Genomic DNA, 27,888 nt, shown 5'->3' with positions numbered 1-27,888 from the left:
CGAGGAATGGCATTTTGTGTTTGGGTAACGGAGGTGAGAATTTATTGTGTGACATAATTCCTTATCCTACTTAAAAGAACTAAAACAGAATATTAAAAAACTAAATGTACTCTAACAGTTAATATTTGAGACACTTTTGAAAGAAATAATAAATAAATAAATGTACTTTTAATTAAACAAGTTATTAAGCAACATAAACAATCACACCAGACCAGGTGTGTGACATGCCACGGAGGTGAGAATCCACATGTTGTGAACCAAAAATACATTAAAATAAAAATTATTATTAAAAAAAATGTTGGCAGGTTTAAATAGATATATTTTTGATAAAAATAAAAAACATTGTTAAATGAATTGTACCGTAGAGTTTTTACTGTAAAAGGCTTGTAACAGAAAAGTTGAGATAAATGAACATTTTTTTTAATCATTAAGATTTAATGATAATTTCTCACTTCAACAATAAATTTCAGAAATTTCCTTTCGCTAATGCTCTACAATCAAGTATTACATATATTTAGGCTAAACAAGTGCTTAGATTTAAGTTAATCGATCACTTATAGATGTAGGTAAATTAAAAAAGAACTGTTGTAGTTATATAATTTGTTTTTATGTCAAAAACTTTCGTCGTCATACGAAGTGTATTGTCTATAAACAGCCTTTCCAGTGAAATTATGACTTAGTTCCTGAAGCTCATTTCAAATCAAAATATTTAATACCTAAATTAAAAACACTTAATATGGTGGCAGGAAAAGTAGTCTACTGAAACTGAAGCATAAACGTGATCGTATGGCGCCATCTACTAAGCAGAATAATTATCAAAATTGTTAAAGTGTATTTGTAAAATATTTTCATGAAATGTCTAATTTTAGAATTTATGTCACTAGCTGACAGCAATGTATAATGCATTATTTTAGATGTGTGGGTCATTTGTAAAGCGATTTTAAAAAATGCAAAGAATTTCGAAGATTGGGATTGAAGTTGTGTTTCGTAATCAAAATATAAAAAATGAATAATAAATATTTTGCAAAAACAAAAAAGACGCTTTTTTCGACAATGAATTAACTGTAAAACAAAATCAGAGGGCACTTTCCTCGTAAGGTTATGACAATAAATTTTTGACTCTTCATTTTACAATAAAAATATAAAAGCCACCAGTATCAGGTACAACTTTAAAGAATCTTTCAATAATTCAGAAGAAGTAAGTTACTGTTTTCAAGTATTTTTGAAGTAGTTGAAAGTGCTCGTAATGCATTATAACATTTTATGCGGTGATATAAATAATAGAAATCTTATAATGCTTTCAAGAATGAAGAGAGTTTTTTAGCATTCAGAAACTTTATTTTTCTTCATTAAAGTTGCACTACTTTTATAAAAATAATTCGCTTTGCTTTATGTTTCCGACTAGGCTCAAAGTTACCCAAAACGGCAAGGTAGTTTTGCATCAGAATAATGATTTCTTTTAAAGGAATTAAATAAATGTTATTTCTTAATTTTGGATAACTCTACGAGATAGTTCAGGAGTTTTTCTTCCGTTTTATACAAATACAATAAAGCTATTAAAATGTATGAATGGAAAGCTTAAAACAGAGAAATCAGGACTCAAAGTCGCTCCGAATGATTGTGCACAAGGCGTACTTTTTTTTTTTTTTCTTATCAATTTTGACTGAAGGAAACAACCCTATTGTACATGATTTTGCAAAGATTGAAATACAATTTTCTACAAAACGTTCATAAGCCTGAAGCATGTTTTGATGCGTAAACAACTCAATGAGTTTTAATAGATTTGTTTAAATATTATATGCAAACAAGTTACACTAATTTTACTCTATTTTGACTTCTTTTTTCTTTTTTTGGTCAACATAGCTTTTCACGATTTCTTCGTTAAATAAAACTGCTGTTTTTTAAATACATAATGCATGTATTTTATGTATCATTAATTTAATTTCAGCTAAAATAAAATTGAATTAAAGGCCTCGGTGCAGCAAGGGGCGAACATCACATTTTTAAAAAAATCGGACTCACAGAAAAAAAAAATTGGTTTAAATAATAACTTTTAAAATGCGTTTTCCTTTGTATTTAATATAATGTCAGAACTTGCCACTTTATGTAAATCTAATTTCAATTACATTTTAATAAAACGTAAAGTTAGATAGTTTAGTCAACTGTTATGCATTGGAGCTGATCATTCTTGCTCCAAACACACACAATACTCCAAATACGTTTTGTATTTTTAATTATAATTCAAATAATATTTGGTTCTATTCAACACAACAATGTGAGGTTTTTTTTTTTTTTTTTTTTCATTAAAAAAAAAAAAAACACTTATTAAGGACTTTTCCTTTGTACACGTTAACAAGGGAACTGTGTCGTGTTTCTCCTGTAGATGTAACCTATTACAGCTCCCTTCCTTGAATATGTGTTGGAATATTGGTTGGAGATGGCTCATTCTTGTACAAAATGGAAAACTAATACGTAAAACCTGTAAAGTTGACCACCCTTGTAAGTTGACCACCTGTCTATGTTGACCGCTTTTGTCAGGAACGGAATTAGCCCTATCTCATATAATGAAGGAAAACCTCTGTAACTTGACCACTTCTCTATCTTGACCACCTGTCTATCTTGACCACTAATGTACACCAAATTTGGTCTGGAGTATTGTAAAAAACCCTTTGTAAGTTGACCACTTGGCTTATTTTTTCAAACTTTCTCCAGCATATTATTTTATTTCATTATTTATTTTATTTATTTATAATAAGAATAATAATAATAATGTTTTTTTTTTGATAGCTTTCAAAGAATGTTTTTAATGCTTTGACGACATACTATCATTTTACTAACTGAACATCAGCATCAAGTTTATGCTGCTCTTTATTCTCCAAGCTTGTTTTTCATTTGTTGTTCTATTTGAGATAGCTTTTTGTACTCTGTTCAATGAAAATAGGTGTCAGTAGAAAAGTTCTAAGTCTTTTCTTTCAGTTGCAATACGTTGTGGCAACACAGGAATTCTGCTAAAAAGAGCAGGCGCGGATCTATACATTTTGGGCCACCTGCAACAAAATATGTAGGGCCTCTCCCTAGTGACCAGCAATGTCAATTTGAAAAGCGATAAGCCTTAGTGCTAGTTTTTTTTTCATCAATTTCTAGGGTCGTTAGCCCTTTTAAGGACGCGGGCCCTTCGCACTGCGGGTACGCAGATCTGGGCCTGCTAATGAGTAATTAATGAGTAAAGTTACATGTTTCTGGTGCGAGGGATTAAGCGATAGGACATTTTAATTTTGCCTTTATGAACTGGGAGAGTCAAGCTTGTTGCTCTTTGTGCTATAAATTTTACATAAAAAGGCTTCAAAAAGAAAGTTAGTGGAACTTGAGATTAATAAAAAGTACGAAATATTAAAAGTAATTGAAAATGGAGAAAGCCAGAGAAAATTAGATGGCATATATGGAATTTCTAAAATTACAATGTCTAATACATTTAAAAACAAGGGAAAAATAACAAAAGTATTTGAATAATATTTTTAATTATTGTTTTACTTTCAATAATGTTAAACAATGAAAGTGGAGCCGAACAGAAGGATTAAGGGTGAATTCCTCAAAAAATGAATACATGGTGCAAGAATTGACAAAAAAAAAAAAAACATTACCGCCCTTTATAAGTTGACCACCTGTCTAAGTTGACCGCCAAAGCACTGCACCGCGAGTGGTCAACTTACTTAGGTTTCACTGTATTTTCCTTCACATATTTCAATGGTGCCCAACCTATGAGCCATATGTGGCCCTCGAAGCTGATCCATGTGACCCGTTGTTATTACCAATGTTACGAATCGAAGACTATTTGTAGTGCAAACTTCCAAAAGAACTGGTCATCTTCATTTAACATTAAGGCTGATAGTTGCGAATTTGAAGCCAATCAGTTAAGACTTTCCTTTTAAAAATCAGGGCAAAACTTTGTAATAATAAAATAAGCATGTAATAACGATAACAACAATTCTTGGTTTGTATTTTTCTTTCCTTTTCGGTGTTTTCTAATGTTATATAGATGAAGAGTTAAATACGGGCAATTCCACGGGTAACTAACTGACTGTCATTTTTAGAGCAAAACTGTCCATTTTGCAACATTCATCGCAAAATATCCGTTTTGCAAACGATCTTTTCTCCTGTATTATAATGCGTTTGAAGCTAAGTTTACTGGTATAATTGAACTCTTGAAATACATTTTGACAGATTTAAAAAATATATATATATATATCAAAATCTTGGTAACTGGCTGACATTTTAAAAATTACCATGTCAGTTAGTTACCACGATTTTGATTTAAAAAAATTTAAATCATCCAAAATGTATTTTGAGAATTCAATTGAACCTTTAAATTCAGCTTAAAAAATTCAATAACCCAGGGGAAAAGGTCGTTTGCACAATGTATATTTTGCGTGGAATGTTAGAAAATACTTTCCGTTTTGCTCTAAAAATGTCCGTCAGTTACCCGTAGAATTGCCCATATACATATAAACTTCATATGTATTCCGGCTCTCGAGATATAAGGCTTAAATATGAGGTGTGGCCCTCGGGTACAAAGACGTTGAGTACCACCCAACTGATGTATTTCATAGCAGAACACAATACCAACAGTGAATAAAAGTATCCAGATAAAGGTAGAGCTGTCTCCTTTTTTCAGCGAGATCTGCAATTTCATTCGTACATGTTTGAGAAATTTTGGTTCGGTTCCTAACGCATACTTACAAGAGAGATTGCTACATTTTCCAATATTTTGACAGAACTTATAATTTGGGCTCAGCACTTTAAATATGAACAACTCTTTGGGCTTTTTCTTGTGAAATGTTTTACTATTCTGACCCAGCAGAATTTTTTTATTTACTTGGGGAAACCTAACCTCCTGACTGGTAACGTTTGAATAAATTTCGTGAATTCATAGGGTGGGCAGAATTTGGAGCTTTTATTTTCATAAAATAGTTTGGATTTGATAGGTATTTCTTTTGAGTTTCGTAGTAAATGTCTTTAATTTAACAGTAAATGAATAGTAGTTTTACATTAATAATTTCACCAATTTGTTTTAAAATTATCCTTCGCACCTGGAAATATTACACTTGGTGAAATAAATTGAGGAAGTTCTAGAGAAGGTTACTGTCTCTTGTGCCATACATCACTTTGTTGACATTATTGCACATAAGTTTATGTCATATAAAAATATATTAGAACGTTATAAATGGCAATGTTACGAAATTCTATCGGCTTCTCTTTTCGTCACTGCTGCATTTTGAACCATCATCTTTTTTAAGTTAATTTTGTCCTTTCGGTAATTATATTAATTAGAAACAGTGCGGGAAATGTATTCATTATACTTTTCTAGAACTTTTCTTTCGTAGCTTTGGAAAAGTTCATAAATTTCAGCTGATGCCACGAAGTTTCTCATTTTACAAAAACATGGCTCAAGAAAGAAAGTTTTGCTTCTTGTTTCCTCAAGAAATGCAGAAAATATTTCGTAGAAACATATCAGGTTTCGACCAGAAAGAGTGGAATGACATTTCTTATGACTATGGTCACCGATATATCTGTGATAAAATTTCAACGAAAGATTTTCCGGGTTTGTGTAAACAATCATATTCGATGAAGTGCAGATTTTTGCCCCACGCAGAATGACTCGTATCATCAGCTGGGTAAAATTTAAACTGAAGTGTTAATTCCAGCGTTCCAACATTCTGAACCTGAAAACAGATAAAAGGTATTTATTCAGTATATCATGAGTACATTTTATTGAAAAAACATTTTCATGAAAATGACGCTTTTAACAAGGAAATGATATTACGGTTTTGTTTTTATTTTTTATTTGCTTATTTTTTATACAGTTTAAGCATATTTTCTTCCTTGAAAGAATGGGATCGTTTCCTAAATTTTAAAAGTTTTTTTTTTTTTTTTTTTTTTTTTTTCCTGAAAGAGCATGCCGTAAAACATGATCTGAACATTTTTTAAACGATTTGTCTATGTGTAATAGTTTTAAAAAAATTCTTTTGATCGATGCGCTTTTATTTTTTACGCTTCTGCCGATGACATCACAAATGATGAAATGCCCTTCACTGAGGCCATTCACGGAGCACAATATTTAATTCGCTTCTTTACTCACATGTGCTGGCGACGATGTAGTTGATAGCAAGCGTAGAGAGCAATATTTACTTCGCTTCTTGTTTATCATACCGTGGAAACGCGGCATACAGATGCGCCAAAGTACATCATTTGTGACGTCATAAAGAACTCGCCTTAGTTTCAAAATCGGATATTTTAAAAAATTAATTTAAAATTTAGCGTTGGGAAAATGAAAGTTTTTTCTCGCTCCATGTCTTTTTTTTTTTTAATTCTGTCAATTTCAGTGACTAAAAGTAGTACTTGAGTCATTCCACACCCACTGACCTAATGTTTGAAATCGTCCCAAACAAAAATAATTCAAAAGCTCGTGCTTCGCGATTCGATTGTAAAAATATTTGTTTTTAATGAGTTGCAGAGCTTAAATATGTATTTTCTAAAAGATATTGTCATCCAAAGTGGCTATCAAAACCGTTCAAGTGAAAAGTAGCCCATTTTCAAAGCGCTGTAGCTCAAGTTTGTCACCTTGCATCTTATTTTCTTTGGTACCATTAGAAAGAACACATTTTTTCCTATAAAAATAGATTTTCTTTACGAAGGTGATCTTTCAGATAAGCGTATAAAAATGAACTTGAAATACTATTGGTCGTTAGCGAGAAACTCTCGTTCCACAATAATTAAAAAATGGTGAATGCCATGGAAACCGGATAATAATGATTTTGAAACTGTTATAAGTCAGAAATTGTTTTTTATTTATCTTTTAAAAAGATACTTTGTAAATGAAATATGATAGAAGAAAATTATGTTGTTTTGTCTGATGTATCAGTCTGCTCTCTGAGCAGGATATTTTTCTGTTACTATCATATTTAATTTGCAAAAGAACTTTTAAAAAGAGAATTAAAAAACTATTTCTGACTAATAACAGTTGCAAAATCCCTATTAGTCAGTTTCCACGGCATACACCATTCTTTATTTATTCTAGTGCAAGATTTTCTCGCTATCGACAAACAGTATTTCAAGCTCATTTTTTTACGCTTATCTGAAAGAACAACATCGAAAAGAAAAACTATTTTGAAAGGAAAAAATGTGTTCTTTCTAATGGTACCAACGAAAGGAAGTTGCAAGGAAACAAACTTGAGCTACAGTGCATTAAAAATAGGCTATTTTTTATGTGAACGATTTTGATAGCCACTTCGGATGCCAATATGTGTTAGAAAATCAATATTTACGCTTTGCAGTTACATCCCTTAAAACCATGTACATTGACAATAGAACTACAAAGTACGAGCTTTTGAATCATTTTTGTTCAGAATGAGTGGACATTCCCGCTCACCCAAATATCCTCATATAAATAATAGCCAATGATCGAGTAACCTGCGAGTTTCAACAATAAAACTCGCACCACGGCATGATAATTTGATAATATGTTTTGGTAATGTTTAACATGCAGGGAAAGTCTTTATTATGACAAGGCTGAACTCGATCAGGTTACTTTACTGTTTTATTGGTAAGACAGTCATTTTATGGAAATGAAGAATCAAAAAAGTGGTTGAAAATTAACGCAATCCACTGGAGTTTAATATTTATCCACTGGAGTTAGGGTTAAAATTTCAAATATCAAAATATCACTAAACAGGCAAGTGCTTCGTTCAAGTGTAGAAGAGTAGAAGCAATTTTCACCGTCATACCTTGACGGGTGACTTTCTAGTCTCTAAATAGAATAGAATTAAAAACTCGCGATTGTTACAGTAATGTAGCTAACATCATTGTAAATTTATAATATGGATATACTCATTTTTGAAAGGAAGGTGTTTTTGTGTCTTCACGAAATTAGTTTGCATTTGTTTTGCTATAAAATTCTACAACATCTTGTAAAACTTTGCCCCAATGTGATGTTTTGGAGGCGATGTAATATATAAAATCATTTTCATTAACTATAATTTCATCTAAATCTAAACCTCTCTTTTTGCATTTTTGAAATCGCTATCCCCTTCCGATAAATTTTCTATTGAGTATTTTTATTCTTTAAAATAAAGTACAAACTAAAACATGAAAATCAGGCAAATGAATTAGAAATTTATAAGCATGTTTGCTTTCATCACTGGAAAATTATGGTTGATTTTATACTTTACGTGATCTAATTTGAATTATTCTTCGCATAAATTTTTAATTCCAAAAATATTTAGTAAAAGAGTTCAATATACTTACGTCCATAATTAATGGGAAGTTGAAACGTCTATTTTTCTTCGTTACTGGAACATTGTTACTGTTCCATTTTAGGCTGTATTTAGAAGCCCCCGTTTCTTTTTCGTCTTCGACAATTTCCAATTCTTCCCCTTTTAAAAAGGCAGTGCTGAAAATGAGAAATAATGTAATAACCAAACTATCTCTCAATTCTTAATTCATTGGATAAAAATGTTTAATATAGTAGAACTTCATAAATCCGGACTGATAGATTCCGGACGTCCGAATTAATGAAAGTACAGATTAAATAAAATAACCTATAAATTGAGCTAAAGTACATGAACAAACTGCTGCGCACCGTAAAAATTGTATTTTCGCAATTCCACGGGTAACTGACTCGGTTAGAACACCTCCGGCAGTGGTTAGAGACCTTATAATCGTATTGGGACTCCTGATTGGGCCGTCGACGCAAATGTGTCAGCCATGTTTTTTTTCCCATAAAACGTAATGAACAAATTTCGTTTCTCAGAAGTTATAAACTCTCTTTTGAATGTTTTAAATTCTCCCCTTCTCTTTTCATAACGTCTAGAAGACATGTTTTGTGTCGAAATGCCACATTAATTAGAGGGTGCAAAACAAGCTATACAGAAGACGGATGATGTTTTCACACGGTGTCCAATCAGCAGTCTCCATGGTCTCTAGCAGAGTAAAGGTTGTTTACATGCATCCCGGTAACTGACTGACATTTCTGCATGAAATTTTCTAAATATACTAATGCAAATGTTCTAAATTAAGGAGCAAAACTTACAAATAAGTTTACATAAAAGTTAAGCAAAGAAAATACATTTGTTAAATTTAATACAGTGAACGACGGTTAACTGAATCAGTGGTTAATTGAATCAACCGCTTTAATGAATCAAATTGTCAAAAACAGACCAAAATCCAGTTTTATTGAATTAGCCGTTTTATTAAATCAGCCGCTTGGTGGAATCAAAACTGTTTAGAACAAACGTGATTCATATAAGCGGCAGCCACTGTATTGCTAAAATAAATATTTGCGTTATTTACGACAAGTTGGTAACTGACTGACATATTGGCAACTGACTGATATTACAAACATGCAACACAAAATATCCATTAAAAAAATATTTTCTCCTAGTTTATTCATTTCTTCAAGCTGACTTTAATGGTAAAATTAAATTTTAAAATGCATTTTAGATCATTTAAGAAGAAATGTTAAAAGCATGGTGACTGACTGACATGAATGCAACCTGCGGGAAAAGTAGTATAGATTGAATAAACGATTCTCCTCTGAAAACAAAAGGAATTATTCATAAATCTAAATTGGGGTCAAGAAATAATAAATAACCTTTTAGCATATGGCTAAAAGGATCTCAAAAATATTACTAAAATAACAAAATTACAGTAATTAAAACACCCTGGTGAGTTAACAGACTGACATTTCTAAATTTCCTATACATCGTAATATAAAAAATTCAAAATTATGCAGTAAAACAAACAAATAAGTGTACACAAAAGCAGAGCTTTCTTTACCATTAGTTCTAGACCAGGGGTCCCTCAGCCTACGATGACCCCCAAAATATTTAGACCATATAGAAAATTACTACAAAATATAGTTTAGATATGCTAATTATGATGTTTAAAAGCAAGGACGACTTATATAAAGATTGATTTTTAACATCAAAATAACAATTTTTTGCTACCTAGTATTTTGTTCAAGTAGTCGACACTAGTGATGTTCCGGATGTCCGAGAGAAAATAAAGATCTGTATCCGTATCCGCTACTTTTTTGACGGATCTTAAACGGATCTTTTCTATTCTAAAAATTCTTAAATATTTGAATAAAAGACTCTTAAATTCCGTTTAAACTAGGTTTTATTCCCTATTTAAATTATAAGGTATCATTTCAGAAGCCAATTTATACCCCCGTTCCAAAAAGAAACGGGTAATAAGTTTTAAAAGTGTATCTGTTGTCTATTTGTGGCATCGTAGCTCCTAAACAGATGAACCGATTTTGATAGTTCTTTTTTCGTTCAAAAGGTGATTTGATCGAAAGTGTTCTTAGCTTGGTCTCGTTTTTGCAGAACTTGAATTACCGGAAATATTAATAAAAACCGACCGTATTTCAGAATTATGGTAGTAAAAACTTACCCTTATGTTAAAAATATTGGCCCCGAATTCAAAGAACTAAGTTTTCTTCGTTTGATATTTGTTTGGACCGGGATATTAATTAACCGGAGATATTAATTAAAAACCGATTTAACGTTTTTCACAATTATGGTAGTAAAAATTTACCCGTACGTTAAAAATGTTGGCCCTAATTGAAAGAACGAAGTTTTCTGCGTTTAATATTTATTTGAAACTTCCAACTTATATACAGAATTAGCTATAATCTTGTTAAGTAAATTTTAAATGCAATTCAAAGCCTTTATACTCGTGATTAGTAGCTATTTCATAGTCGGACAAGGAGATAAGCTCAATGATTTAAAATTTCTATCCACTGTCAGTTCATATTTGTTAACAACGTGTGTTCTGACCCGCGAAATCCATCTCAATATCAGGTTGGCATGTTTTTTTTTTTTTTTTTTTTAGTTTAATATTAGTTTCTGTTATTGATTTGGGATTTCTGTAATTCTTCATTTTGGTTTTTCTCGGCATTCTTCAAAAAAAAGTGAGACTAAATTCTCTATTTACTGTTTGTAAAGGTGTTCCCGGCTCTGTTATTCTGTTGGTCGGAGTAAGTTGGGTGGAATGGGTCAGCGCTGCATTTATGTTGAAATAAAATGAGAAAAATATTTCTAGCCTGTCCAGTAGCAGCTTTGCACTCTTGTTCTTGTATCCTACATATACCGAGCAAGCTAGAAATAATTTATCACATTCTATTTAAGCATTAATGCAGCGTTGAACCGTTCCTTCCAACTCTTCCTCAATTTTAACGGAGATTTCTTTAAAGAGTACATCATAGTCTTGATTATATTTTCGCCGCAGATGACATTTTTTTGGAGAAGCAGTGTTATTATTTTGATGGAAATACCTTCCGTAACAAATTAAACACTTGGATAGTTGATTTGTTTAAAAAAAAATGAGATCCGTATTGCGGATCTTGACACTAATGATCCGGATCCGGATCCGTATCCGCGGATCTACTTTTTGACGATTCGGCACATCACTAGTCTACACCCTTAGTGTACCCTAGCTGCAATATATAAAATAACAGAAACTGTAGGCGCGTGCAACTCTGCAGCACTTCCTTCGTTTTTTTTTTTTTTTTTTTTTTTTTTTTTTTTTTTTTGTATCATTTATAAATGTGTTTGACCGAATGTCTAACAGTCTTAATATTTGTAAATAAAACTTTACGCAAAAGAAAAAAAAGAAAAGCAATTAAAGTATTTTTTTTCTATCGATAACCTCTTTTCCTTCATAGATTTTTTTTTTTTTTTTAATTGCTAGAGGATTTGAAAATCTCCTTCTTTCTTTCGGTATTTTAAAATGGATCACATCCTTGTAAAATTATTCAGCTTTAAAAAGTAAACTATTTCTATTTCCTCTACATTATCTTGGCCACTCATGGTTGAACACAGTGGCGGATCCACAGACGGATTTTAGAACTTCAATTCCGGAAAAATTCCGGGGAAAAGCCCCCGATCTCAAGTCCTTCTCCTATCATCAATGAAGATCCACTAGCATTACGTTTCGGAAGCTTCAATATTGAAAAGTGGAGGGATAACTCCTGACTCCATCCTTTCCCTTAACGCTACCAAAGATGACCAACCATCGTATTTCAAGGCTCCAATTTCGAACAATTTCCTATGGAAAGTTCCAAACCCCTTTTCTTCCCCCTAAGTCATAAAAGATGACTTACACCTGTGTTTTCAAGACTTCAATTCCGAAACATTTCCGGGGAGAAACCTCCATGTCCTTCTTTTCTCATCTTTCAACATGATTCAAAGATCGTATAAAACAGCGTTTTTGGAACTCGTACATCGAAAAGTTTCAGGGGAAAAGATTTGAACCCCATGTCTTCTGCTACGTCATTAAAGATGGCCTATAATTGCATTTTTAGGCATTCAATTCCGAAATTTTATCACAAGAAAGCCCCCGAACCATCTGGTTTTTAGTATCACTAAAGGTATCTAAAATTGCGTTTTTTGAAGCTCTAATATCATAAAACGACTGGGGAGAATTCCTGAATCTCATCTTTTTCATTCAAGAAAACAAAGATAGCAAACAACTGTGTTTTCGAAATAATACCCTTAAATTTCAAAAAAAAATCCGGAAAGGGACCTCCTAACTTCCCTTCCTCTTATTAACCACGAAATAGTCTAAAAATGCTTTCCTATCAAAACTGTTCAGGGGAGAGCCTGCAAACTCTCCTACTTATGCGCGAATATTAAACAACTCAATCAACAAACAAATTCATAACTATCTTCGAATTTCATTTACAAACGCAATTTTAGTATTCCATTATGTTCGGTACGAAAACTGGTAAAAAGAGATGCCATCTTGGTACTGCAACTTTTCTTTTATAAGGGAAAAAGTACAATTGAAGACCTGAACAACTACTGAAAATACTTCACGAGTTGGACAATTGCTATCATTGGACCGCTAGGCGTTTTCACGAATGGACCACTTGACAAAGTGGTTCATTTATGGAAAATCTCAAATATTGTCGTCACTTCAGCTCAGTTACCGTTAAAAATATATTTATCATGAAAGTGAATATTATTTTTAAAAGAGAAACATACTGAGAAATTGTTCCTATAATTAACGTACAATTTGAGTTTTATTTCCTTTCTAAAAAAATCGAAAACTGTTATGTGGTTCATTGACGGTAACCTTCCCCTATGTTTATTCGCTAATCTTTTCAATTGCATTGTTGTCATTGAATTTTTCAAGTGTCGATCAGCCCAAAACTTACTTTTAGTAAAAAAAAATAGACTTGCAGCATTCAATTCAAAAATAGACGAATTACATTTAGTATAAAGTAGATATAACAACTCACTTGATTTTCTGTTGTGGTTTGAAAGCCAAAATGAACTTGTACGATGTTTGTACTTTCATCTTGATGGTGTTATCATTGTCAAATCTCTGGCCATCTTGCTGAAAATAGATATGAAAAGAAAATACTTTCATTAATTTATTTGTTTATTTGATTTTCTGTTTGATTTTGTATTTGATAAGGTTAAAGAACACTTAATTGTTTCCGTGGATTTTCTTTTGTTTATTGCGAGAACAATGCCTTGAAAACTGTCTTTACCCGTTGTGTTCCTTGGTTAACATAAATACAAATTATCAGTGAGAAACAAAGGAATGTAAGTGAACATTTTCAAGTTTTGATTAAAACGCGCTTAAAGATAGTATCCTAGGTAGGCTTTCATTGAAAATTTTTTCTGAATCATGCTGTATAACAGCACCATCCAGAGCTACTAGTACTATCTCTTGCCTCAAGACAGAGGAGAGGTTCACCTACCATTTTTATGGGTTATCTCCTATTTTTTTATTTGCCACTTAGATTCCTTCGCTTCTCACTGTAGTCCGGTCAAATTAGACCAAAAAATAGGAGTGAGGATACAAAAATTCGCAATCAGCTGAAAATTGGTAGGATTGTTCAAAGCACCATCATAAATGAAATCCAAAAAGTCCTAATCGATCCGACCCGAGGAAAAAAATTTACTCAGGGTCATAGGTCTCTAAAAACGGGTTTTTTGCGATTTCCAACGAAACGGTAAACTTTATCATAAAATTAGCCCATACAAAAATTGTAAATCAGATAATGTTCCTATAAAAAATATCTGAATACTGTTTTTTTTTTTTAAAGTCACCGTTTTTGAGATATAACTTCAAAAAATTGAAAGAGAGTTTTTTTTGTGTGTGATTTTGTTTAATTTGAAGTTCGGAGGAATTATTCCTCCGAGGTTTAGGTAAGTTTGAAAAATATCCTTGCTAAGCGATGCAAAGTTATAGTAGTTAAATTAAAATGTGTTGTCAATACAAGTTAATCATTCAACGGGAAAGTACTCACAACAAAATTCTTTCATAATGTATTACGATAGGATCTTTGTAGTAAAGCTGAAAACATATCTCATTTCAAAACCAATCAGTTGGAAAAAAAGATAAGAGTTCTTATTTTAAAAAAAAATATATTATAAATTCTTAATATTGAATACAGCTTGAAGATCACTAATTTAATCTCTTACCATCCTTATTTTTACGATAAAATAGACTTTTAGAACAGTTTTTTTGGCAAGGAGAAGAAATAGCAAACTACAGCTGAGTAAAAAAATGTATTGGGGACAGTGGTTGGGAAAACTACATTTTTACTGTAGCGAACTACAATTACTTTAGTACAAATGTAGCTAACTACAACTACAACCACTTTTCTCAAAATGTAGCAACTACAAAGTGCTTTTGAAAATTAGTTGCTACTTCGCTACTTTTTAAAAATTAAATAAATAAAAAGCATATACATACACACCGTTTGAGGATTGAATGAAAAAATTCAAAAAATGGTTTAGATTAGTATATAGGATGGAATATTAGTAAACATTTCTTATTCTTTCTTTCTTTTACGGAAGCCGATTCGTCAATCCAAACATTTTTTTACAATTTTTATGAATATTTCCTGCAAGAAAGGATTCATAAGTGGAAGGAATTCAACCTTCAAATTTCTAATCCTTTCCTAACAATAAATATTTAATTCAAGAAGTGCAACTCGGTTACTTGAAAATGCAGATAGGTCCGGACATAATTTGATTTAAATTTTACACAGACATATACATTTACAAAAAAAAAAATGATTAAGATAATGAAAAACATCTTTCAAACAAAAGAGAAAAACTTTAATTTTCATTATAGTAGTTAATTTGTAGGAACTTATATTTTGTAGGAATTAATTAATTGCTTTTGAGCTTCAAGCAGGGGGTCCGAACCTGGACACCATCTCTTTTCTTATGCCCCAGCTGAAATGAAATAAAAGCATTTTTTATTTTACCGAATAACCTCGAAAACTTACAACATTACAATAAACTTGATGAAATATAATTTCCACAAGCAGGCTGTTTATCTAAAGTTTGTGAAAATGGAAGGAAAATCAGAAAGTTTCTGATAAATACTGAAATGAACAGATTTTCTTTGTGCTTGAAGTAAAAGGTGCGTCGAATACAATTACTGCATCTACTGTACAGTACAGCACTATTTTAGGGATAGCATTTTATTATTTCTACGTATTATAAGTACCGTACGTGCTATTTCATTCTACGCCATTCTTTCCTATTGCTTTTGTGCATCCTACAACAGTATTTTTATTCAATAACACAGCTTGTTTTAAGTACAGTAAAATTTCAGTTTTCTATGTTTAAATTCGGTAATGTGAAGTAAGGAAATAGAACAAAACAGTTTGAAGGGTGGTTTCAAGAGTATAAAATGTTCATAAAAAATCGTATTGACATTCTTTTCCACAACGTGAAATTTCAACCAACGCGAAAGGTTTTGGAACGCACACCTCGCGTAGGTTGAGATTCGACTGCATGTGCGGACGGCGAAACAGAAAAATTTCCGCTGTCATACGTGTCCAGGGCCAGATTAAGGCATGGGCACATGGGGCACGGGCCCAGGGCACCAACATATGAAGGGCACAAATCTGTACGTAAGGTTTTGATTAGAACTCATTCTACATCGCTCTACAGCAAGATGTAAGTAAGTATTGTATCTAAAAAAAAAACTTTCAAAATTTAATTTTTTTTCGGAAATCCCAAAACTATGTTTATAAAACTAACAACTACGTTTAGTCTATATTTACACTATTAAAAGTTACATCATAGATAATTGTGATATGTACGGCTTACTGCAACGGGTAAGCTTCTTTGGCGACATCTTATAATGTATAATGCATAAATATTGTATGCAATAAGCATAGATAGCTATAAATATACAAAACAAGTATATAGTACATATACCATATCACTGCTCTTTTCATAGTTTATATTTACTGTAATATAAGGTACAGCCAAATTAAGCATGGCTGTGCTATCAATCTTTTTTTTTTTTTTAACTTTATTCAAAAGTAGTTTTCGGAAATCGCTACAAACTACTTTTTTTTTGTATAGAACTACTCGCTACTCTACTTTTTTTTTAAAAAGTAGTGCACTACACTACAAACTACTAAAAAATGTAGCTACTACAGTAGTGTCGCTACTTGTAGCGCGCTACTTCCAACCACTGATTGGGGGCATTATTTGACTAATTAATTTTGTGTAAATCATATTAGAGTTATTGAAATATTTCGACACAAATGTACTCTTCATTTAATCCATCATAATTCATTGTTCTTAATTGTAAAAATTAGTTTCGTTACATAATTTTTTTAATTTTGGATTTTTTTTTAAACCTAAGAACAAGCTTAATATTTTTTAACTTACCTTGTAAAATACCAAAGCGTTCGTATCATCCCTCTTTATAGTAAGTGATAATGAAAACTTAGTTTCTGTTTTGTTCATAGCGACTATTTACTTTTACTTAAAAAGTAAAAACCATCTCCTTCTAAAAGTACAAATGATCTACGGTAGGCGGTACATTCTTTTGCATTGCTTATCTATCCGAACAGCATTTATCGTAAAATATCAATTCTTTTTACTTTCGATTACAGCTGATTTAATCTCTTTATCTCTTATCACAATCGTTCTTGTAAAAGTTATGATTCGATAGATCTTTCTGATAATCCGAAATTTTGCAAGTGCATTGCTCTTTAAAAAGACTGCTGTCAAAGCAAAAATATATTTTACAAAATATGCGTAAAAATAAATCTGTACCAAACGAAATACTGTCATTAGTGGGGGGAAATTGGATTATTTGCGAAGAAATCAAATTTACATGCTATGCTTTTCTTTGGGGGACCTTGCTTGCATAACGTGGTCATTTTCGGAATTACCCGTAAAATAGTTTTGTAAATTGAGTTTTCAAAAACTTATCTAATACAGAAAGAACACAGATCTGAAAAGAAAAGAAATTTCTGAATTACACAGGCCTACGAAATTTAAGTTTTTGAAAAATACGATTTAATTTTATACTTATATATGCAGTATAACCTCCTTTAAGGGACTTAAGGGATATTTTTGCTGGTCCCAGTCCCTTTGAATAGGGGCCTCCCTGCATTTGCCTCTCATTAAGGGACACTATTTAAGGGAATGTCATAGAGAAAAATTATAAAAAATAATCCACTAATGTATCATACATACTGAATTTATTGGAATTCAAGTTCAGTTTTCGTCCAAGAATGAACTGGTAAAAGTTTGTCATTAGCATGCAAAGAAACAAATATGTATCCTGAAACTCTTGCTGAGATTTTCCCACTCTTCAAATTCTTCACCTGGGCTCAGCCTCGACTGCTAGAGCGAGCCGCCCATGACAAGCTTTGTACAGAAAACTTGAAATGGGATCACGCTGCTTTTACTTCCTTTTACAAAAAAGGAAGTATTGTATTCGCGAAAAAATTTTCACTCAAAAATCGGCCTTAATTTCCATTTTTCTTACCCCCGAATGAATGTTGAGTTTTTTTTTCGACCCGACCACACGTGGATATATGCCTAAGAACCTACAGATACCCGAAATATCCATTTTGATGAACCCCGAGTTAATTACAACGAATTTTCTCGTGACGTCTGTATGTACGTATATGTATGTGCGTATGTGTGTATGTATCTCACATAACTTAAAAGCGGTATGTCCTAGAAAGTTGAAATTTGGTACGTAGACTCCTAGTGGGGCCTAGTTGCGCACCTTCCCTTTTGGTTGCATTCGGATGTTTCTAAGGGGGTCTTTTGCCCCTTTTTGGGGGGAAAACATTGTTAATTTCGATGTAAATTCAAGTGGTGTTATAATTTGTCGGACACTTGGCAATATATCGCCATTCTTTTGGTCGCCAAGTTTTGTCGCCAACTTAGCGACAAATTTGGCGTTTTTTTTTTTTTTTTAATTTGGTTTTAATTTGGCCACTGTTGGTGACATTTAGAGAGTAAACAATTGAATCACATTAAAACTGCCAATAATGGGGAAATGACATTAAATTGGAGTAAAAGGAAGTCATGTGATGCACACATCAGCTCGTTTTGCTTTGTATTGCCTTGTAAATTACATGACATCAAACAAGCCCATGTAACACATTAATTCAAAATTGTAATTAATGTAAATCTACAAAACAGCTACAAAAGTTTTGACTACAAAAATTTTAATAAAATTTTATTTTATTTTATTTATTTTTTTTTTTTTTCAATTTGAATAATTTGGAATTTTAGTATATACTACAGAACCTCTCAATCAGGGACACTAAGGGGATCAGCATAGGCGTCGGAACCGGGGGAGCTGGGGGAGCTTGAGCTCCCTCTGGAATATTTCAAACCGGCTCAGCTCCACCGGAAAATTCTAGCACTGCAGCTTATTGCCGTACATTGATTTCCTCAAACCTGATTTAAAAAATGTGATCTGCCTTTTCTAGGAATTTCGGAATTTCCACCCATTAAGCAACAAAAGCAGGGGGTAGACGGAGTGGTCAGTGCACTTGAATTCACCTTCACCCTTTTTTTACTGTTAAAACATCTCTTGATTCCAGAAATGCGGAAAAGTGGGCTCTACCCCGCGGATTGCGAAAATCAGTACCAGTACCAATATGGATTTGCTTCCCACCTTCAGCTCGTGTTTCGGCTTTCGAGAGCGGCATTGCAGTTCAGTTCATATTCTTATTAGTTTTTGCATGCGGTTTTTTTGTCCAATGTGGTGGCGAATCCAGAATTTTGTTCTGGAATCGGCTGAGGTAGTTAAAATTCTTGCTGAGGTCTCCTTGTCATTACCAAAGTTTATCGATGTAAACGAAAGTGTTCTGTATCATTATCTGCTATCTAGGGGTGTTAATGACTAATGAATCTTTCTGAGTTACATTTGAAATTATCTAAAATTTGGTATTCAGTGTTAAAATTCTAAATTTTAAATGTATATTCAAAGTTTTTTCATTCGTTTAGACATATTTGTTATGCAATTTGAAGGCAAAATTTTCAATTCTTGTTAAGGATGCAAAACAATTACGCTGACAAGGTGATGTAAATGAAATAGAAGAAAGAAAAGTTTAAAGATGTCAAACAAATAGTGAAAAACTGCGAGAAAGAAGACAAAATTTTAAGAATTGATATTAAACACGAAAATTAAAGAGAGAGAAAGAAAGAAAACAAGTAGCTATTATATCTACACTTTTTTCTTCCTTCTTTCAGTGAGTAAATGTATAAATGTTTGGAACAGGTAGGGAAAAAGTTCAGAAATTTGAAGGGAAATTTCGGAAAACGAAAACTCCTGTTACTATCGCAAATTTGTATATCAACCTTAAGAAGAGCGAAAACAAATTAATTGATAAAGATAGAATAGATGTAGGAAATTATATATATTTTTTTTAACATTAAGATGCATAGACAGAGGGTGAAAGAATTTATTTCTGGTATGGGGGTGGCTGCAGCCTTATAGCCCCCCCCCCCCTGGATTCGCCATTAGTCCAATGATCACAAAAAGAGATAATAATGAGCCAGTTTGGCATTTAAATATGAATAACATGGAAGGTGCTCCAGACATGACTGAAAAAAGGTTACTAAGGTTGTTTGTACTTGTTCAAATAATGTTGAACTTGTTCAAATAATTTCAACTTTCCAAAAACTTACAGTGACTCCCAAATGTATTCGTACACTTATGATTTTCGATGAGATACGCCATTACCGATTCGTTAAAATTAATATTTTGGAACGGATATTTAATTATAAGATCTATGATTTATTTTTTAGCAAAACTACATGAAAATTGTTAATCTATATATATAAAAATGGACTTTGGTAAATTTGTTCCCTAAGATCTCAGAAACTACCCGGCAGATTTGGCTGAAACTTTCACCGTTTGTTCTTTTTGGTACTGGGGAGGTTTGTAGACCAGTTCGATAAAAATCCGATTGATAGTTCCTTTTTTACTCTAATTTGTCCAAATTTTCGCATAAATGCCCCAATATGACGATTAAAAAATACGTGCACATATTAAAATTATGTGTCCATCGAAAGCGCTTATTTTTCTGCTGAAGATGGCATTTGTTAGAAAGTTCTAAGTTGTATGAAAAACGAGTTATGGGCTTTTTTTGTTCCATGTTCGAAGGCTTTCCTCAATACAATTCATTTTTTAGTGTATCATCTCAACTCCCAGTTCAAAGCTAGAATTGTTGAATATTTTTGTGTTTCGTCTGACTGTTTGAGGCTTTTCTCAAGTCAAATCTTAAAGTAACGTTTTTTCCCCAAGATTGGCTAATAATAACTAGATTTGGCTGATTATTTTCCATTTAAACGGAACTTCAATTGTAATTACTGGTTTTTTTTATATTTGTTTGTGCTGATTGGACACTTAATCATTATCCAATCTAACAGCAGAAACCTCGCCAAAATTTATGTAGAAAGATTTCAGTAGCGGATGCATTTGGCATTTTTTTCAACTGTCGCGGTTTTTGAAGCCAAAGACTACGTAATAATGTTTGTCAGCTTTCACCATGTAAACAAATTATCGTCAATCAAAGAATCTTTTAAAACTTTTTTTACTGTAAAATAATCCAGCAACTAAATTAGGCAAATCCATAAACAGCACAAAAACTTCCATTAATGTGACTTTGTGCACTAATTCAAACCATCGCCAAATTTTACTACTTATTTTGGAAACATTTCGGATGAAATTGTTTAGCGCCATTTTATGGTGACAAAAAGTATCTTAGCATATGGCGACAATATCTCTGTAACAAAAATTAGTAACATACCGTTTTACAAAGTAAGGAGGGGGAGCATTATCCAAGGTATCCCAAAACGATTCCCGCAAATTCGGTAACATTTTAAATCGCACCAAGAACCCACAATAATTGAAATTTTCCAAAATAACTAAAGCAAGTTTAAGGGGATCACGGGCGCGCGGCTACATTTTTTTAAACAGTTCGTTCTTCAATAGACATACAGAGAAGGTAAGACTCCATGTAAAAAAAAGAAAAAATAATAAGAATTAACTGATAAATCTTTTTAAACATGTGAAGTTTAATTTCATATTTCGGAAATTCTTCAAAATTGTATACGCTTAAATTTCGTGTTTTCGTTTCTAAATGAATACTATTTTGCTCTTTTTACTTACTGCTACTTTAGTTTTATGAGTAAGGAAGAAGCTAGATTTTAAATCACGTCAAAAAGGTGTGTTTTAAGTTCTTTCACTTAAAACAGAAAACAAATGCAAGTTTCTCATAATTATTGCTAAACCAGGCAACGCCGGGTATTTTTGCTAGTAACATAATAAAACTTGATTTTTAAGAAATCAATAATCAAAAAGTGCCAGAAACTTGATCTCACAAAAGTCTTCGTACACTTTGAAAAAATGTCAAAAAACTAGTAAATAATCTAACTTTTTACTAAGTTATTATTTAGTAGAATATCATGCAAGATCAGCAACAGCTTTTAAACGTCTGGGAATAGATTTCATTGTTTTGTTTTTTTCTTTCTTTTTTTTCTTTTTTTTTTTTTTTTTTTTGAACAATTTCTGAGTAAGTGTTCAGCCGCACTTCGAGTCTTACTGTTTCTAATTCGTTTTCCGTTTCAATAGTGTATTTTCGTAATATATCCAACAGATATCTCCAAATATGTTCTATTAAGTTTAAATCTGGCGATTGAGGAGATATTTCTACGCTTAATGACAATATTTGAGGCACCAAACGAAAACGTGTGCTTCTTATCGTTATCTTGATTTAAAAAAAAAACGAAGTTGTTTCCGATTGCCAAATTTTGGACTAATAATTTAAAATTGTTTTTAAAAATATTTCACTGAACAGCATGATTCATCGAAAAATTTCAAACTTCCAAGTCCTGCACCCTCACACAAGAACATCTTCACCGTCCTGATTAACTGATCCCAACTAAGTTCTTTAGATTTAATTTCTCTTTTTTTTTCTATTTACAATTATGCAACAATTTAATCCAAAATGTTGAATTTATTTTTATTTTTAAGTAAGACGTTGTTCCAAAATGTTTTGAGCTTATTTATCATTGATTTTACGGCGGAAAACGTAAGCTTTCTGTTTTTCATACGAACAAGAAAATTTCTGCAGGAAGAGGTCCCATTTAATCCAGGTAATCAGAGAACTTGGCGAATAATTTTAGGGGAAAATTAAACGAAAATGTTTCATTCAATTCTGCAGAAAATTTTCCATCACTCAAAGGTGTATTTTTCATCATTTTTTTAACTGTAAATCTCCGATCACGCTTTGTTAACTTTGCATTTGACATTTTCTTACCTTGTTTTCGATCAGATTCTTGTCTTTAAAGCATTTTATCAAGCACTTCACTATAGAATGTTATAAATTAACTAATTTAGAGACATTTCAAACCAATTAACGGCTACTGAGAGAGAAAAAACATCAAATTTCGAATTGTGTTTTTGGTTTATGCGCATAGCTGTCATTTTAAAATGATAAGCAGAATATTAGGACGTAAATAAACAAAAAATTAAAGCCAAATGACTTGACAGTGTGTCATCACAATGCAAAAATAATAAAAAAAAACAACTTATGATAATTTTAATCATGAATTTATTCGAAAATATTTCATTGTGCGATGACTTTTGTGGCGTATTTTTTTCTCTGACCCTTCGTCTTTTGACAAATTTCAAAAATAAAATCTGGCAATATTTTGAAAAAAAACTACTGAGTTTTATTCAGAATGGCATAGGAATGGTGTGAAAAAAAAGGACTTCATATTCGAATTCAGTTTTGCGTTATTTTGATTTTACTACAAAATTTCAAGGTGTACGAACACTTTTGGGAGCCACTGTATCTCATTTTAAGTTATCTGACCCCTCAGATTATACTTTACGAAGTTACAGTTATTCTTGTTTTTTGAGCAATCACGATTGCTTATTGCTTTCATTTGACTGTTTTGATGTGCTATCATTTTATTTTCCCGCCAGCACCCTCTGCAGCACCACCGTCGACCGGCCTCACGATGCTGCTCCTCTAGCGAAAACCATCTCCAGGTAGCGTTAATGTCCTACACTTACACGCATACATACACGCACGTACAAACAAACACATACACACACATGCATACACCTACACACATACACAAACACACACACACGCATACATACGGACATATACACACACACCTACACACAACTACCCACACACTCATACCTGCACACAGACACAAACACATATTCCTACACACACATACACATCCCCCCTACCACAAACACTCATACACACAACTACCCACACACTCATACCTGCACACAGACACAAACACACACGCCTACATACACACACACACACACTCGTGATTGCGAAAAACATAATTTGAATTCCAGATGTCAAAATTCAAATTATTCTTCTTTTTTTTTTTTTTGCTTTCTAAAAATTACGATTTTTTCATCACTTACAGATATATTTTTATGCCAAAAATTGTTACCTTTCATCTATTATTGCAAAAAAAAAAAGCCAACAATATTTTATAGTTTCTATCAAAGACTCAAAGACTTTAAACTAAAAATTTATCTGAACAATATAACATGTAGTGAACAATTCATTTTAACACATATCCAACGTTCTGTTTTTCCGCCCTCCTGTTTCATCTATTCCCCTTTTTCTAGTTCTCAGAAAATGAGAAAGTCTTCTAAATGCTACGCTGTAGAAGCCTCCCCTTTCCTCCAAAATTATTACAGTGTCTCAAATTTTGTTTTCAAGGCTCAATTCCCTGAGAATTTCCGGAAGAGAGTCCTTTGAATGCCTTGCCCTCCAACAACATGGGAGATTATGTAATATTCCGTTTTTGGGACTTCAATTTCAAAAAAATTGCTGGACCCCTAACGCCAACAAATATGATCCACAGTCGCGTTTTTCAGCAACTACAATTTTGAAAAAATTAAGAAGAAGAAACCTCTGAACCTTTTCTGATTACATCATTGAAAAACGCTCTCTATTAGGACTTCAATTTTGAAAAATTTCCAGAGTAGAGCCCTAGTACAGCCTTTTCCCCTGCCATCATTGAAGGTTGTCTACAATTACGTTTTTAGGACTTCCAATTCGAAATATTGGGACGGAGATGTAAATCGTTCGAAAAATCGATCGAGGACAATCCTTCGAGTCATATTTTCACTAAAGGCAACAAATATGGTATATAATCGCGTTTTAAGATATTAATTTCGAAAATTTTTCAGGGAGGGTATTCGAACCTTTTCTCCCCTTAATATTATCAAAGATCACCAATAAGTTCGATTTTAGAACAAGAATTTTGAAAATTTTCCGGGAGAGACCCCGAAACACCTATATTTCTACGTGCTCATCCTCGAGTACTAACCGACTCCTTTTCAAAACCAGAAGTTTAATCACCTCATTCTCTCCATAAACAATTGTATATATACAATATTCAATAAGAGATGGAAGCTTCGAAACCAACTTTTTATGGGGAAAAACGTTAAAAAGCATCCCCCCCACCCCCCCACCCCCCCAAAAAAATTATTTTCTGGTTGAGCCTCTGCTTCTGCCCTTTAGATTCCAGACACTTCTTATACTATGTCCCAGCTCCCCCTACTTCTACAAAGTTCCTACGCCTCTGGGGATCAGACAACTTAACCCTTAAAAAGAGCTGTCTCTTCTTCGGAGGCAGATGAATACATGCATGCTGCGTTCTTAACTCACTATAATTTTATAATAAACTTAAACTTATAGCCTTTAAGATCAAGTACTGAAAATGTTTCATAGATGCTGAATAAAATTCGGAATTATTCAAACTGGGGAAAAAAATAATATTAAAATTTATCAAGCATTTTGTAGCATACAAGTTTTGTAACTGATTTTCATGAATTGCAATTTTGAATTGTGTTACAATGCAAAAAAACTGATCAAATTTCAATCTTTATACATATTGGGCTAATCTCTGTCCGGATGTCGGGGGTAAAACGTCAAAACTACTGGAGGGATTTTAACCATTTTTTCACCATAGATAGCTACATAATCGGGGAACAACTTAGGCTATAATTTATTGCTAAAACACTTAGTTTAAGAACGTCGTGATCGAAAACAGTAAATGTCATGTAATTTCCACATCAAATGATTAAAGATTAAACCCATTGTTTCGAAAATTCGTTGCCTAACAACAGGAACATTAAAAGTAATCATAATGTAAATTTTGAATCAAGGCCTCTCTGGAGCAAGCATGATATTTATTGCTTTCTTATCAGTTGCATCCATAGACTAATAATAAGAGTAGACCGAGCTATGGCAACCCTTTTGCTGGTAGAATTACGGTAACCGGGTCGCGGCGATAAATATTTCATTCTGGCAAACCCGCTACCTGACCTTGGCGACGTAGCAATTTTGGTAACCCTACACCAAAGCTGATTTGCTATTCGTTTTATTTATTTCTTTTTTTTTTAAATTCCGTAGAATAATATTTTAAATTTTCTCAAAGGTGATTTTTTTCTGAAAATTGGCAACACATTGTGTTTTTTTCAATTTTTAGATCTTCGAAACATTTTATGAAATTTTACACCGCGAAATGTTTGTCACTTTTAACTCTTTTAAGTTATAGATTTACAAATTAGTTATTCATACCTTTTGGATACATTTTTGGAATGTGTTCGCAGTAAGTTGATTTCCTTCATGTTTTATTGTTCCATCTTAAATTTAAAATTTATTAATTATCGTAATCACTTATTCAGTAAGTTAGAATTATAATTTTAGTTATGATAACGTTCTCTGAATGGATATTTTGATGTGATTTAACTAATTTAGTAGATCGTTTTAAGTCTTAATTAAACAGTAAGTATTTTTAATGGCTTTTTCTCAGATTATTTCAGACTACTGTCGTGTTTTATCCAACTTTTACTATTGTTAAATTTCGGTAAAAATTTATGTTTCATTTTAATGTTCCTTAGGAAATTAAACATGTTGATAGAAAGTGTAACGCCACATACGTCATGAAACTTTTCGTTCACATACTTCATATTTTATTTCTTTTCCTGCAGAACAAAATGAGTTCAATATTACTGCAATGGGAACGTAAAGAGCAGTATCGGCAAATTTTTTATTTAGAAATTTTTTTCGCATTTTCGCCATGGGTTGTACTTTAGCTTTTATGTACAAGCTTGCTTACTTACTTTCCAAAGAAAAAACAAAAAGATCAAATTCCATCATTTCGCTATTGTTAGTATCGAATCCAAAACACGTTTCTTTTTATGTCTCAAATATTCATTTCTGTAGATACTGCGCTTTATCTTTCCTCGTTTAAGTTAACATCTTGAAAAAAGTTGCCTCTCATTTGTCTTTTCTGCAAACTTTATTTTAAAGGAAGAAAAATAATATAGTTCTATATAAAAAAATAGGCTTAATCATTTGTTCCGTTCCATATTTTGCAATATTTTAAAAAAGAAAAAAGAATTTTAATGCTTTTTTTTTCTTTACGGTTGCAATCAAAGAAAATGGTTAATTAACAGTTGTAGTTACCTAGGTGATAGTTTGAGCAATCCGAAGCTCCGCCCCTTGTCTTTGGGTGAACTCTCATTTGATGATTTCTTTTGTTTACATTGTAGTACTTTGTTTACATCGAGTCGTAGGTGCCTAATTTGGCAGCTTTTGAAAAAATACGCCAACGCGACCCGGTTACCGTAATTCTACCATAAATAGAATTGATGAAACACGGAAGAATGATCTTTTATGGAGTCCGATTTGTAAATTTGTTATTCTAAGTTGTAAATATTTTGTTAATATAGTGAGTTTTTTCGTTTAGATAGTATTGTGCATTTTCTTTATTTCAATTTTAATAACTCTCTAAGCAATTAAAGATGCAAGCACCCAAAAAGAATCGGCAAACGGTAAGATTTTTACCTACAATTTCAATTTAAGATACCGATTAGTACATTTTTGCATTAACGCAAAACGTTTACCGCCATTACGTTTACGCCAACACTGATGTAGTAGTTCCGAATTAAATTAAAGTTACTGAAAACTGCGATCAAAAACTAATTACTAATGCCAAAATAATGCATAACTAAAAGAAAAACAGTTCAATCATCTCTGCACCTGGGAAAAAAAAATTACAATAAAAACACATTACGTCTTAAAATACATGCCGAGTGCCAAACTATAGATAATCCTCCCAGCTGGCAACCATGCCGCCAAAGTTTTCGCTGAGCCTTCCACCAGTCACATGATGTATCCATGAACCAATTTTTTCATCAGCAAGTCTGGGGAAGCTCGGTCTACTCTTATTATTAGTCTATGGTTGCATCCTTATCTTTATACATAAAGGGCTAATCTCTGTCCGGATGTCCGGGATAAACTTCAAAACTACTGGAGGGATTTTAACCATTTTTTCACCATAGATAGATACATAATCGGGGAACAACTTAGGCTATAATTTATTGCTAAAACACTTAGTTTAAGAACGTCGAAATCGAAAACAGTAAATGTCATATAATTTCCACATCAAATGATTAAAGATTAAACCCATTGTTTCGAAAATTCGTTGCCTAACAACAACAACATTAAAAGTAATCATA

General features: G+C 32.3%; 1 protein-coding gene across 1 annotated transcript; it reads right to left on the bottom strand.

Moving 5' to 3' along the window:
- Positions 1–5,000: 5,000 nt before the first annotated feature.
- Positions 5,001–16,841, bottom strand: LOC129222813 (CB1 cannabinoid receptor-interacting protein 1-like). Its single transcript, XM_054857364.1, has 4 exons — positions 16,716–16,841; positions 13,301–13,398; positions 8,302–8,446; positions 5,001–5,720 (listed from the first exon to the last, which is right to left on the bottom strand). The coding sequence occupies exons 1-4, from the start codon at positions 16,791–16,793 to the stop codon at positions 5,556–5,558; spliced, it is 486 nt and encodes a 161-aa protein (XP_054713339.1). The 5' UTR covers positions 16,794–16,841; the 3' UTR covers positions 5,001–5,555.
- Positions 16,842–27,888: the final 11,047 nt, after the last annotated feature.

The sequence above is a fragment of the Uloborus diversus genome, chromosome 5 (genome assembly GCF_026930045.1).
Source record: "Uloborus diversus isolate 005 chromosome 5, Udiv.v.3.1, whole genome shotgun sequence".
Lineage (NCBI taxonomy): Eukaryota > Metazoa > Arthropoda > Arachnida > Araneae > Uloboridae > Uloborus > Uloborus diversus.
Note: the sequence above shows the minus strand (reverse complement) of the source record. Positions and strands in the feature narration are given on the sequence as shown.

Bases quoted from the DNA above. Each gene is read 5' to 3' on its own strand.
- LOC129222813 (XM_054857364.1), bottom strand. From the start codon at position 16,793: ATGAACAAAACAGAAACTAAGTTTTCATTATCACTTACTATAAAGAGG. The intron at 13,399-16,715 runs GTAAGTTAAAAA...ATCTATTTTCAG, and splicing joins ACGCTTTGGTATTTTACAAG to CAAGATGGCCAGAGATTTGA. The intron at 5,721-8,301 runs GTAAGTATATTG...ATCTGTTTTCAG, and splicing joins ACTTCCCATTAATTATGGAC to GTTCAGAATGTTGGAACGCT.